This window comes from Sinocyclocheilus grahami, unplaced genomic scaffold (genome assembly GCF_001515645.1).
Source record: "Sinocyclocheilus grahami isolate Dianchi unplaced genomic scaffold, SAMN03320097.WGS_v1.1 scaffold295.1, whole genome shotgun sequence".
Lineage (NCBI taxonomy): Eukaryota > Metazoa > Chordata > Actinopteri > Cypriniformes > Cyprinidae > Sinocyclocheilus > Sinocyclocheilus grahami.
In genome coordinates, this window is record NW_015505474.1 from 1,593,312 (window position 1) to 1,608,890 (window position 15,579).

General features: G+C 36.6%; 1 protein-coding gene across 1 annotated transcript in view; it reads right to left on the reverse strand.

Moving 5' to 3' along the window:
* Positions 1-10,233: 10,233 nt before the first annotated feature.
* Positions 10,234-15,579, reverse strand: part of LOC107600994 (beta-1,3-N-acetylglucosaminyltransferase manic fringe-like) — a 14,949-nt gene continuing 9,603 nt past the window's right edge. Inside the window, exons 5-8 of the mRNA XM_016293002.1 lie at positions 13,437-13,522; positions 12,849-13,014; positions 11,302-11,387; positions 10,234-10,618 (exon numbers count right to left, since the gene is read on the reverse strand). Of these exons, the coding sequence (XP_016148488.1) occupies positions 10,522-10,618; positions 11,302-11,387; positions 12,849-13,014; positions 13,437-13,522 (435 nt within the window). The 3' untranslated portion in view covers positions 10,234-10,521. The remainder of the gene's footprint in view (positions 10,619-11,301; positions 11,388-12,848; positions 13,015-13,436; positions 13,523-15,579) is intronic.

Here is a 15,579-nt window from a genome sequence, read left to right on the forward strand (position 1 = left end):
AAAAATCTACCCACATAACGGAGGTCTGATGTCAGGCTCTGTTCTGAGCCTGATCTGTTTACCATTTAACTATTAGTTTGCATAAAAAGACCAAAAGAAGGCTTGTAAAGTGGCAAGGATAAGGTCAGGCAGACATGAGACAGGTCTAATATTATTTCAGCTTTGTTTATAAGACTGATAGGACCCGAGAGAAAATAACAGCCTTGGATAATTCAGCATGATGTGTTGGGCACTGGATAAAGCTCTCTGGATTAAGGAGGATATCACTAATGGATGCCCATTAGATATTGACAGCAAGCAAACAGATGCACCAATATGGACGTGTATGTTTGTGAAGACATATGCTTCAGAAATTTTCATATCTGCAGACAAGACCTTCCATTTCCAGAGTGATGCTGAGATACAATATCACTACACAAATTGGTCTTAAACTTTCATAAAGAATTACTAAAGGGATTTTTGTTTTGGCCATATCTTATCTCATCTAGGACACCAAGTGAACTGAGATGGTCACTTGCACCTTAATCTCAAAAGTAGTGTTGAAGTCTAAAGTTGAAACTAGTGAGAAAGTTGATAAACACAAAAACACAATGCAAAACACGTGAATGGCACTGTTCCAAGATGCACCAGCTTACAATATTCATCAGTATCAGGGGATAAATACATACCAACCATACCAAAATACAACCACCCTGATGTATGAGGACATTAGTTTGACATTGTGTTGAAGTGTTACAACATGTATGGCTCTCTAATACAAAATAAAACAGCAGAGGAGAACCACTGTCCTTTAGGGGAAAAGTTTTACCTCCAAAATACACTGTAAAAGTCTGTGAACTCACAGTTCTTATTAAAGTTACAGTGCCTCCAGTGTTGTAAGTCTCATACACACTGACAATGTCACCACTAGTATTCAAAGACTCAGAGAGCTCCATTCGAAGGATTATGGTCTTGTAATTTTCACATTCGCTCAGAGCCACAGGACAAGCTACTAAACAGGGTATTTCGTCTATTGAGCTAAGAGCAGGTAAAGGGGTTTGTGCTCTGAAAATTGCTACTTGCCTCCATCCTCCGAGACCAAATGGGGATTAATTGAGTCTAATTAAAGCTCATCTCCACTGCAAGCACTAATGTGGTCAATATCTATCCAGCGAGAGACTGTACTCAATTATCCCAGCCTCACAATTATCATCATCATTACAGCAGTGACATTTTTACGCCAGTATTTCAGAGTTATCTTTTAAAGACCTGATTCCTGTGAGAAAACGAGAAAAATATTTTTTTATTCCACCATTGGATGTCCCTCAATGCCATTTCCCTTTTCTCATTTGTCAGTTTTCCCCTCTCATCCATTCCCTCCAACTTTCAGACAGGGCCTTGTCGGCAGGTGATGGATTGCAAGAGTCTTTCGGTTATCTCAGGAGTCACAGGTAATCTGGAATATGCCAGATGAGACCCAGGTTTGCCAAATGAGCCATTGCAAACACACATATGCACGGAGACACAAATACATTTACTACTGATTCAACAAACCAAATGCCCCATCACTCAACTGTTTAAATAAGGCCCTATCCAAAATATCGCTATCAACACCGGTCTCCCTCTGCATCCACACATACGTAATGCAATACTGCATGGACGGTTTGGAAATATTCCACCAAAAGTTCTGGACAAATGGAGCACAGCATGAGCACTTGTGAGCACCCTTCTGAATCAGAAAATGATAAATAGGGTAACCTACAAACTTGAGGACTTGAAGGCAAATGAAGGCTACAGCATTGCATCAAGTGTGCCATTTGGGACAACGTAATGACCTCTAGTAAAAAGACAAAACAATGGCAAGGCACTTGAATTTACAACAAGTAGTAATGGATCTCTACACCAGGACAAAGACACTTCATCAAAATTGAGACCTCACTATTTTGAAGGTGGGTTTGCCTGATGGGAATTAGCTTATGGACAGTATAAGTGTCTAGAAAAAGCTGTGGTAAAAATGGCTGCCACAAAATTCATGTTGGACCTTCAATGTAGTGCAATGGGACTTTACAATGTGCATTCTTGTTTGTTAAACAATTATCTGAAACAACTTACAGTACACTTCTACTACGGGGACAATTGCCCAACCTGGGGCACCTTGCTCAAGGGCACAATGGCTGTAAATCATGAATCACAACTTTGGGTTTAAACCCAGGAGTTTCGGGTTACCAGCCTGGCATTTTCACTTCCTGACATCCCTCGAGAATAATTAATAAACCAAGTTCTTAAAAATGAGTCTTACCGTCACCCCGCCTCAAGTCCTACTGCTAATCCTCAACATTTGGGCCAGAGACAGAGCCGCTGAGGAAAAATTTCAACAGGTTTAGGTAGCGCAACCAACAGAAGAGTGAGTCCCAGGTCAGCATGTACACCGGCTCTTGTCAACTGGACCGTGACATTGGCTAAAGAAAACAGCCAGATTGAAACCAGTGGACGAGAAACCCCCTATACCTCAAAGCAACACTAACTTGGTCTCCACCACACACCTTGGAAAAACCCTGAGTCAGTTGCAGAACTACCCAGCAAAAAAAAAATGGAGTGGGAGGTTCTGAAAGTCAAAGCAAATAATTATTTACTGGCAATGGCATTTTTTTTACCTTCCAAACTGGCCAAGGCAGTAGGGTTCAGTGTGTGAGGTGGAGAGAGAGAGAATGAGAGGAGTCCTGAGTTTTAATGGCCCATTGTAGATTTTTGTGGCAGATGAAATATGTTTTAATTTGCCAAGCGCTAGAGGGGCCATCGATAACTCACATGCGGGAGAAAGCACCAAAAGGCGGGAATGCTTTCTCTTTCTCCTTCTCACTTGCTTTCGTTCTTCACTCACGTTGGCGCTCCTGCATGTTCCCATGGTAACGGAGCACAGCAGCGATGCAAGGCAAGTCGCATGCCAAAACTGAATGAGATAGACACTAAATACAAATTCTCTCACTGTTTCTATCATTCTTTCTATCTATCCAACCTGTTGATTTATGTCTCGCGTGAACACCTTGGTCATAAATTGAGTGTGACAGATTAACAACTGAAATTATGCATGCAAAAACTGGAAATGTAAATGTATTCAGGATTCAAAATTCTGAAAACCAGCATAGTTTTGCATTTGCATCCTATAAAATAGAGTATCAGAATCTATCATACCAAGTTGTACCAGGTATTGACATGATCCAAATGAGATAATGTACTTTACCCAGGAAAGGTGAAGTCTCGGATCAGAGGAGGATGATGCAGGTAGTATTTGGAAGTTCTGAAGTATATTGGAATATTCACGATCTCTCCAGCCGACCGAACAGATTCTGTGAAAAGCCACAGTAGGAAAATGAGATGTCAAGTGTGATTAATCTTCACAACATGAGAGGACGAGAAATGGGGTGATTCTGGGGTGAAGAACAAGAAAGATCTGGAATAGCAATGAACGAGCTTGACATTCATCCATATTCTGTGCTCAGAGATTCCGAGACCTAAAGGATGTGTGTGGCATTCAGGTTAATGCGCACATTTTTATCTTTTATGGTTATATATTGCTTCTTTTCTAGAACATTTCGAGGTTGCCAAGTGAAGCTGTTCCTGTACAGTATGATACAACTAGTTTTTAGGTCTCTGGTTGTCAATGGAATTTGGGTTCAAAATGCAGGCCTCAAATCAGTTTTAAATGAAGTTAAAACCAAAAAAGACAATTGTCATTATTTAGTCGGTCAATCTCACACCAATTCAAACCTGGATGCTGTTTTTTGTGCAATGACAGTGATCAGTTTATATTCCATTTTAATATGCTAATATAAAGCTAAATCACTGAATTTGTGAAACCAGTGGTTAAAAGAAAACCTAATAACACTAGTTGCCAAAGAGTATAGATCAATCTTTGGGGGTCTAAAATAAATTTTCAACAGGGTTTTCTCCAAGATTAGCGATTTGCTTAGCACCTGTTACCTGTTGGTCCTCCATGTCACTGCTTTAACTTTTATGTTGTAAATGTAAGGATTACTTTCATTGTCCTTTTAGTGCCTTTAAAACTTGCTAGCAGTGGTCACTATGGACTGTCATGGGTTAGGGGGAAATAAACAGAATATCTGCATCTGTTTTCCACAGAACAAACAACACCATCATACAGGTTGGTAACAACATGTAGGTGACAGAATTGACCCTTCGCAGGGAGTTTGACTGACATTTTTCTCTGACAAACAAACCAGACAGGAGAGTAGATTAATGTCAGTGGACTTCAACTTGAAAAATGGTGTGTATTGACGTTTTTCTGCGGTTGAAACAAGATACCTTCTGATGTTCATTTATGTTTATTTCATGCTATAACAAGTAAAGAGGAAGAGATTATCGGTTCGCATGCTGCTTGAACTGAGGTGCTACAGCGATCTGTCACGACACATTAAAGAGCCGCAAATTGGCTGCTTGAATTTCTTTAAAAAAAATAATAAATAAAAGTTTTAAAGCCGAGACATTGTTTCGTACCTAAAGTAACCTTCTCTGTCTAGTCTGTTGGCGCATTGTCAGTTTCCTCTTTGCTCCGCAATGTATTTTTCACTGCGTAAGAACATGATGTGTGTGGCTTGTCAGACGTAGCAACAGTTACTAAGGTGGGCGGGCCTTTGCGAAGGGTCATTTTCACCTCCAAACTATTCTGTGAAAGGGATTCACAGAACTCACACATTACCACATTAACTCATTATGAACGCTATATTGTGTAAACACAAACACAGTCAAGTGTTCATAATGCAGCATCTTGAAATCTCCTTGGGCAGATCCCTGCTTAGTAATTGGCCTGTGAGCAGTGTGTAAATATCATTCACACTTAAATGATCTGTTAATTGAGAGACAGACTCGAGATCTGACAGGGTGGACCAACAGGGAAAGTAGCGCTATGCTAACAAATGGTTGAGCCTAAATTTGCAATACCAACACAAAACACTAATCTGAGAGAAAACATTATAACAGTTCTGCTAGGCCCCTGAAGAATGAACCACATGCTATGGCAAATAATGCAGCACACACACGGTTCTGAACAATCGGTTTCACAAGAAGAGCAATACTATCATTAGCTTTAATTTAACCTAAACCAAAGCAATCACTTCTTCACAAGTCAAAATGCAACCCAAATTAACCCTATTGAAATGAACCCGAATTAAACCCGATTTGTAAATATGTGCTCCAGTTCTTATAATACACAATTATTAACCACACATTATTATAACTAAACACCTGTTTTATTTTTGTTTGTTTTTTCAATCTATGAAGTATAAAAGCTTTCAAATATCTCCATTTACAGCAGTAAAATGGTATACAAATGCTGTTTCATGTCTCTTTAAGTGTCTTACTTTCATCCACGCGAGGGCCATCCATCTCAGGCAGCATGTGTTTTGACAGATATGGTGATGTCACACCTGGGGAACAAGGTGCTGATGGTGATTCAATGTGTTGGAGGTCAGATTTCTTACTGATGTTTATGTCAGCCGGTCATCGAGGTTAAAAGCTTTGTCAACTAAGGGAATTACAGTGTGCTAACTGGCCATCCCAAACGTACCTTTGAATCGAGTCGTCACATTTTCCAGAAGAAGGCCGAAAGCAAAGAGCAGATTCCTGACACTTAAGCAAAACGCTACTGACAGGTCTGTAAACACATTACTTTTAGTGTCATGGTCCATTAGCGGGAAGCAAAGACTTCAGATGTGGATCCTCTTTCTGATTGTACGTTCCAAGTGGCCTAGTTTGGCTTCTCCTGCAATTGAAATCCATCTATATATTGTAACATTTTTAACAAATACTTGGATTTGAATGTAATCATTACATTGTCAATGATGATGTGCTGCACCCTGGTGGTTAAGAGAGGTACCGCAAGCTCCATACTGTGAGTGACTTACCGTTTTGTTTTATGATGATGGGATCTCCCCTTCCTCCTCTCTCACCATCTCTCTGGGAATTCTCCCTTCCTGAAATTCACCTAAATAGCTTCCCTCCCTCCTTTCCCCCCTCAGCCTCATCTTCTTTAGTTGCAATTCTGCAATTCAACTTTCACTATTAGTCTCTACAATGACAAAAATGAATGGCTACCAAATAGCTAAAAAATCATCTAGCTGTGCAACACTGCTTTACTCCTGATAGTGTTAAAGGTTCACTAGTTACATTTACAATTCTGGGCACTCTGGGAAATTGCGTCCTTCTATATTCATATACTTGGGGAAAATTAAAATAGTAATAATAAAAAGTAATAATAAACAAATAAAACGTTGCCTAGCAATACTTTGTCAACGACTAACACAATATACCCCACAGCATTGTTATTGTGAACTAGATATAAACTATTAAAAATAATTTTCGGTAATTGAAATGAAACTGAAATAAAATAAAATATAGGTATTAGATGAAAAACTTAAACTTAACAGCAGGTTAGAAATGTTAATGGAAATAAATTATGTTTAAGATGAAGCACTAAAATTACTTAAAAACAAAACTGAATATATTGAAATATGTGACCCTGGACCACAAAACCAGTCATAAGGGTACATTTTTCAAATTTGAGATTTATACATCAAAAAAATAAGCTTTCCATTGATGTATGTTTTTTTTAGGATAGGACAATATTTGGTCGAGATACAACTATTTGAAAATCTGGAATCTGAGGGTGCAAAAAAATAATCAAAATATTGAGAAAATCACCTTTAAAGTTATCCAAATGAAGTCCTTAGCAATGCAAAGTTTTGATATATTTACAGTAGGTAATTTACAAAATATCCTCATGGAACATGATCTTTACTTAATATCCTAATGATTTTTGGCATAAAACAAAAAATCTATCATTTTGACCCATACAATGTATTTTTGGCTATTGCTACAAATATACCCCAGCGACTTAAGACTGGTTTTGTGCTCCAGGGTCACATATATAAAAGATTTTTATCCAGTATTTGGTGACTTGTGGAACACCACAAGCGTATAACAAAAAAGTTGTTATACCCTGTGTGAGCAAACTCAGTAACTCAAAAGTTTTAGTCCAATGCAGTAATAAAAATAAAGTCCTCTCTAGGTCAAAATGACTGGAACACAACATGAGGGCTATTACAAAATATGGTATCTTGTTCATGGTCCTAAAACAGCAAGGTTTCATTCTTTTGTTCCCTCTCTCCTCACAAGGTCATTTCAGCCTGACCTGAGCTCGCTGACCTTAACATGCAAGTTAATATGTGAGGGTCAAATCCTGAGCTACAGGTCTACATCACAGTATTGACCCTACGGGGACAGGGACATGAAAAAAGACAGCCTGACATGAACTGAGTCATTGTGAGTCTTCTTGAACAGACAGAAGAACATACACTCTGTCAGCCATTTGTTTGTGTGATGTCCATGCCAAAAATGAGCCCTTTTGGTTGTTGTATCTTTTGGTTCCTAGGCAAGGAACTGCCTAAGATTTCCTGTTCGGAGGACTTCTTCTACATCACGTTTGGTCCCGAATTAATTGAAACAAGGGTTAGAGGGTCAGTGCTGAAGAAATCACCTCTGCTTCTTCCGTCTGGCTTGAGAAAACAGAAAAGGTCCCATTTCAGGCAACTAAAAAAAGAGTTTCAGAGTGAAGGTGATTGGCAGTCCTGCACTTTCTATATCTGTGGAGGGCTATCAGAACAGGAGCCATTCTGTTCTCTAGAAGAGCACAAGAAGCCTTTGGATGGGTTTATAGAGGCAATACGGTCAGGTTTTTATGTCAGGGTAAAGGTCCCAATGTGAGCTTTCCTTTGAGAAATGCACTACAAAGTCTCAGTGGAGGGTTATACATTTAGCTGCACTTTTACACTTTTACAGGTTTTTGGGTCATGTTACTTTTGATTGAACATGCAATCATTAAGTAACCAGTCAAGAGTCATTACGCACAATCTCACACTGATTAGGCTTAATAAACCAACACGTCATGTAAACACCTTACATAGTGTACTTTAATCAAGAAAATGTCATTAATGGGGTCATTAATGAATTAAAGAAAAATTTGATATCTAGGTTTTACGCCGATGATCTGCAGTAATTTTATTTATTGGGCCTCATCTATTAAACATGAGCAGAACAAATTTGCGTAAATTGGTTTTAAATTGTCCCAATTACATTTAGTGACAATTTACACAAAATTAGTTTTATTAATTACACCGAAATCCGTTTAGCATGTTTCACTAATGAGGTGCAATGTGCGCATATCTAATGGTTTTGGCATCGAGACAAAGAATAATTTCACAACTTCATGTTAACACAATTTTCTTGTGATATTGCTTAATTGATTTTCATTTTATTTTGCATTAAACCTACACAAAAACATACAAATTAAATATGAATTTAAACAATATTTATAAATTAAATACAAAGAAAATATTCAATTTAATTACATTAAAATTTTTCATTATTTAAAAAGCTAAACCTAAAAATAATTTATAAATGAAATATGAATCAAAATATGTATAAATTAAATACATGCAATAAATTATAATTTTATATATAAGAAATAATTCATTCTCTTTTAACATTTAAATAATACTTATAATAATTCAATTTATTTTTCATTAATTAAAAATCTAAAAATTAAAATATATTTTATACATTTAGTATGAATTTAAATATTTATAAACTAAATAAAAATACATGTAATAAAGGATATTATAAATTATAATAACCCATTTTATTTCACATTTAAGTTATATCATTTGTATATATAAAAATCAACAAAATCTATAAATTCAATTTGTTTTTCATTAATTAACTGGGAAAACATTATTTATAAATTAAATATACATTAGAATATATACATAAATATACATCTTGTTTAAATATTATGAACATAAAACTCATTTTATTTCATATTTAATTTGTAAAAAAATGTATTAACTTTTTTTCTGTTAATGGAAAAACTAAACACATCACAAAGTCACATGAAAGACTCACCTAAACCCAGCACAAATGTCCTTAGGATGTGCAGATTTTTAAAATATGCTTCTTTTTTTTTGCAAAAAAATACTTTAAAAGTTCAACATTAGCTGGTTGTAAACAGGAACACAGTGAGCCGAGGGTTTTCTTGCACTCTCATAGAAAGGTCTGGTTAGAAGTCAGTGTGTGTCTCTGCCGTTGAGAGGAGGGGGGTTCCATGGAGATGAACCCTCAGCGGGCTCTCAGAGTGAGGGCCACTCCACCGCTCTCTACTCTCCCTTTCTCTGCCCCCTCCATTATCAACATCAATTGATGGCTGCTAAGCCACAAACGGCCCCTCAGAAAAAAGGAGAAAATTCTTTCAGTGAGACACCTGCTGCGAGAGCTTGTGTATTCATTGAGATTGTATTGATTTACCTATTGATTTTTTTGTAGGAGGCTGCTGGGGTTCATGACACAATGGCTATTGATTCCCAAGAGTTGCAGCACCACACAGCTTGTCCATGTGAACTGTGGCATTGCTAATGTGCTTTCAATGCATCCAGCCTCAGAACGAGATACCAGGCTTTTTAAAGCAAGTATATCTATAGGAACAACAAATGACCAACGTGATAGCTTTAATATCTCAACTGTTTCTCCAAGACAGCAACAAAGCAGATGGGATTTTCTCTTGAGAAACAGAACCTAAAAATCGAATGTATCTCTTCTAGAGTTTCGGAAGAATCTCAAAAATGTGACAAATTTGACCAAACCGTGCCCAGATTTGCCAAAATATCAAAATCTGCAAAAATCAGGGACTTTGTTAGTAACGTAATTATATTTCTCCTAAGGATTTTCAAATTAAGACAAACTTGATACTTCAATGAAACATTATGAAATATTATTGAAATCTCATGAGCTCTGGAAGAGCAATAAAACTCAGATATCATTAAGATACTGTATGTCAACATGTTCATCAAATTTCAGTTGTCATGGCAACAGCAGTCTAGTCATGTACCATAACAGCACTAGTAATAAAGACAAGGACGAATCTCAAGAAGAAAATCTAAATCATCCCAAATCATGAGCTGTTATTATTATTAGAGGGACTTTGTAGAAAACGAAGCGTTTGAGAGAGGCGGGGCATAGAGGACCTACAATAATGTACAGTATTTGAAAAATAATGTGTTTTTTGAACATTAAAGCATGTCAACATATTCTGTTACACCAAATACACAAAATAATGATCTTTAAAAAAGCATCATATGACCCCTTTAAAGCATTTTTACACTTACAAACAAATAAACAGTGCATTGACAGAGATGTGTTATTTTGTTATTTAATAATCACAAATATATTTAGAATTCAAGGAATCAAATGATCATATAATAACCAAAATGTGCAGCGTGTAGACAGAAGTTACACTTCCAATTTCAATAACAATAATGGCTCAGTTAAATGTTGAGGTTTCTCAGTTTCCTCATTTGACCAACATGCAGTGCTTTCGGCTTTTGTTGGCTCCTTATCACACAAATGTCTTATAAGGACACTTATGCATTGAAATTCTCACATCATACATGATTATTGTCCATTCAGCACACTGCATCATGGGAGAACATGTTGATTCCATGACAAGGCGCTTTTGAGGGCTACAGGGCACCAACTTGTTGTAGGGTACAGAAGACAATGGACTGTCCTGAACCTGAAAAAACAAAACAACATTAGCTAAAAACATCTTAAATGCATTATATTCACACTATATGATGAGTTTTAAAAGTCGTATATTAAAAAATACTTTAACAAAAAAAGAAAAGGATTAGTTTGTCTTATGACTTTGGGTTCAAGCCGTGGTTAAAGTTTAAGCAGGAACCGAACTTTACTGGGTCTCAAAAACAAGTATGCGTTATCTCGAGGAAAACGCAAAACCTTTTAGCCTGTGAAGAGTTTGGCAATTCATACAGACAAATTTATTCAGATTAAGCCGATTAATACGAGGAAGTGCTTTTAAACTGCCCGTAAGAGATGTCTGCTCACGAAGTGTATAAGCATGGATTTGTGGTGATAACAGAAAAGGCTTGGATGTGTAATGCTAACACAGGCAGAAAGATGTGTGAGAAGATATCACACTCACTGTGGTAAGCATATTTTACAGATAAACATTGCATGAAATTAAATTTCAGGAACTTTAGTAGAAGGATTACATGCTTTTACATCAGTTAAAGTGGTTATATCTACTTAAACTTTACTTTATCTGATCATTTGTCTTGAATGAATAAAGGAAAGTGGAGTTAGAAAGATGATGCAGTATGCATCATCTTTTAGTCACAAATAACAAATCTGTATCCACAGGGCCTGTGGGTGTGTGAAGTTGTGTGCATGACTAACCTGGACGGATCTTCATCTTTGGTAAAAACTCCTTTTAGCTCAACACTGTTCATTTTATTCTCAAACAATCCATAGCTGAGAGTCACCTTCAGGGTTAGGGGTAGAGAAACAAACAAGAAGAACAGATGACATGCTGTTAGAATTGAATAAGTAGTCTGATTTTAACTAACAATCTCATTTTGGCCCAAAATGTGTTCTGTCTATTAGCATCCCGTCCTCTGAAGTAAAATATTAGCCTTCTGTTCTTTGAGGTAAAATATGTGACCCTGGACCACATTTTCTTAAATTAAGATGTATACATCATCTGAAAGCTTAATAAATAAGCCATTGATGTATGGTTAGTTAGGATAGGACAACATTTGGCCGAGATACAACTATTTGAAAATCTGGAATCTGAGGGTGCAAAAACATCAAAATACTGAGAAAATCACCTTTAAAGTTGTCCAAATGAAGTTCTTAGCTATGCATATTACTAATCAAAAATTATAGTTTTGATATATATATATGGTAAGAATTTTACCAAATATCTTCATGGAACTTGATCTTTACTTAATATCCTAATAATTTATGGCATAAAAGAAAAATTGATTATTTTGACCCATACAATGTTTTTTTTGGCTATTTCCAAAAATTATACCCCAGCGACTTAAGACTGGTTTTGTGCTCCAGGGTCAATCTAGTTCTTTTTGTTAAAATATTAGCATCCAATTATTTAAGGTGAAATATTAGCCTTCAGCTCTTTGAGGTAAAATATTAGCATCCAGTCCTTTATGGTAAAATATTAACATTCAGGTTCTTTTTGGTCAAATATAAGCATCTAGATTTTTATGGTAATATATTAGCATCCAATTATTTGAGGTGAAATATTAGCCTTCAGTTCTTTGAGGTAAGATATTAGCATCCAGCACTTTGATGTAAAATATTAGCATCCAGTTTTTGGAAGTGAAATATTAGCCTTCAGTTCTTTGAGGTAAAATATTAGCATCCAGTACTTTGACATAAAATATTAGCCAGCAGTTCTTTAAGATAAAATTTCAGTGCCCAGCTCTTTGAGCTTAAATATTAACATTCACATTTTTAAGCTAAACGTATTTACATCCAGTTTCCAGTTCTTTGAGCTAAAATATTAATATCCAATTTGTAGCATACCATGGAAAAGTGCTAAAGTTGCTAAATATGGTAAGTTGTTATGTATGCTTGCCTGAGAGATTTTCTCTCTGAGAGGTGGATGCTAAGGTATTCTACAGTAGATGGTTCTAGATCATTGCTAGTTGGTTGCTAGGGTAGTCTACGTGATTGCTTCCGAAAATACTTCTGATCACGTCTTTTCAACAATTAGCATGATTCGAGCTGTGGTAAAGTTGATGTATGCTAAGGTGTTGTGAATGCTTGCCTGAGTGGTTGCTAAAGTATTATAGGAGGTTGCTTACTAGCCTAAGTCAAAAGATACTTTTGTCAAAATTCAAAAGAATGCTATCATTCATTTCCATATCATTTCTTTATTTCTTAAATGAGTAATACTAACAGCCACCACTAAAAAATCTCACCTGTTTTGGGATATCGCTAGGGACAAGAAGAAGTAGGTTTTCCAGATGAGAGTGGAACATGTTGCTATGGACCATTGAGATTCCCAGACGCCTCTCAACTATAAAGCCCACTGTACAGTCATCAGGTAACATGATTACAGCAGAGGTCTGCTCGAACCTGGGACCACTGCAAATAGAGACATCCAAATAACACATATAATCTCAGTTTATACTCATTAGCTGCATCTCATTTTGGAGGCTATGCTCTCCGGAGGTTGCATTTGAAGGCTATGTACATCATCTGGTCAGTCTCATTTAAGAAAAGTACCCATTAAATTGCAACGTATACAAGAAATGACAGTATTTTACACCTCACAAGAAATAAAAGTCAATTTTATTACGGTTACTTTTCTTAAATAAGACATCCTTGATGACGTATGCAACCTACAAATGTGACCTCTGGAGGACACAGCCTCCGAAATGAGACACAGCAATTGCTGTCTTTGAGAAACAATTGAGGTACCTTTTGTGATCAAGGCACAAGTACCAACATATGCATGAAATGGCTTCAGAACCAAAGTCAAACACACACACTAAATCAGGCCTCACCTTGCCCAGGGTGCCATCTTCTCTGCCAGCTTCCTGCTCAGACAGAAACCAGCCCCTCCTGTAGCAAACCAGAAATGGACGTCCCTCTGAAACAAAACATAGGAAAAAGTCAACCAGTCAGCTTCCATATCAGCCTAAGGATGTGGCTCTATATAGCACACAAAATATTGCACATACAAGAAAAAAAAAAAAAAACAGCTCACATTTACATATTTGATTGCTACAGTTCCTTATGATTAAAGAATCAATTCTCTAAAACAATCTGAAGCTCTAGTGGTGCAATCGGTCAGTGTGTGATGGTTGTACAGCAGAACATGTGGAGACTCGCTGAGGTTTTGAGTAAAAGCCTCGCCTAAAGAAGGTATTTAAGCAAAAAGTCTTGCAGATGAACCTCAAAGCAGGTTCTTCAGAAAACTTTGTGCAAAGGGTAAAAATATATTATATACAATTCTTACATTTCATACATTTGAAACAAAAACAAATTATATGGGGAAATTATATTATATTATGTACCGTAATTATATAATTTCATATATTTGAACTATATATAATATTACTTTATAATATTAGTATACATAAGGTAAAGTGAATGATTCACTGACTCATAAAGAAAAAAAGTAACTTGTTTTGTTCCTGAATGATTTAGTCTTTATGAATGAATCGGTTGAATGAATGATTCATTGGCTCATTCATAAAAAAAACGGTCACTTCTTTTGTTCCTGCATGATTCAGCGTTTTTTTAACTAATCTGATGAATAAATGATTCATATAAATGATTACTGTTTGGTTCCTTAATGATTCAGCATTTTAATCGTGAATGATTCAATGATTCACTTATAAAGTCGTTTTTTGTTTTTCATTCCTGAATGAATCTGTGCTTTCGAATGAATCAACTGAATAAATGATTAATTTACTTAATTACAGACAGACATTTGTCGCCACCCACTGGTGTAATGTAACATAAAAAGAGTACCCACTACTAATGCAAAAATTTTTTAAATCCACTTCCTTCAATTCAAATTTTCACTTCCTCTGTAAGCTCTCAGTGCATGTCTGCTCTTCATTTATTGGCTTTCCTGAAAGTCTAAACAGGTTTGTTTTCCTGTGGGATTCTGTGGAGCATCATAAGCAACAGATGCATAAATCTGACCATGTCCAGCTACTCATCCCCCCATCTGTTTATCCCTCCCTTCATTCCTCTGTGTGGCCATTGCCCTCAAGGTAACACACAGCCCTTTTCTGTCCTCTCATCCTTTCGACTGTATTTCTCCCCTGTAGGGAGCTGTGGCCTGTCCAGCCAGATGTATAAATGTGGACATTAAAAACACAGAGGACACACAGAGAGGCAGACAGGACGGATCAGGTTGTGTTCACCAGAACGAAAGAGCAGTTTAGATTCAACGGGGCTTTGAGTGTCCGACTGAGAAAAAGCAGTGTTATATACAGAGGAAAATACTGAAGAACAAAGCAAAGGAAGCAGGCAAAATGGGTCTGTAGAGAGACAGCACAACTAAAATGAAAAAAAGCATACATTTTTAAATAACTTTTTTCAATTAAAACATTAAAAATAAAATACAAATATATTATATATGTATAATCATCAAACAAATATATAAAATTCCATGCAAATACAGGAACAACAAGGAACTAAACGACTAAAGAAATGGGTATGGTGGGTATAACTAATCCACTTTTTTTTCATTCCAGTGAACAGAAGTAGAGTCCAGCAGGGCGGCAGAAATGAAAGACAGGTTTCACTTTTATTACCCAGGTGCCTCTGTGACCCAAGAGATCAGTAGAGCAGAGAAACACAGAGAGAGAAAGGATGAGGAAACCTGAACTGAATGGCTTGTCTGTTCCTGCAGACCTCACACAAACACACACTACTGAGGGACAGCATGACTACAAACACACACACTCAACATGACTACCATCACACACTGTACATGATTGGATTAATTCCCCCGTCAATACTGACAGTTTTTCTCTCCGGCTATACATTAAAAGACCAGAGAGAACTGTCCTGGTCAATAAGAAATAAATCTCTAATCACTGATTGATCCCTGAAGGAAAATGCTCTTTTGCTACAAGTTCATGACAGAAAAATGTTGGTAAAGGCTGTTGGTGAAAAAAAAAAAAAAAA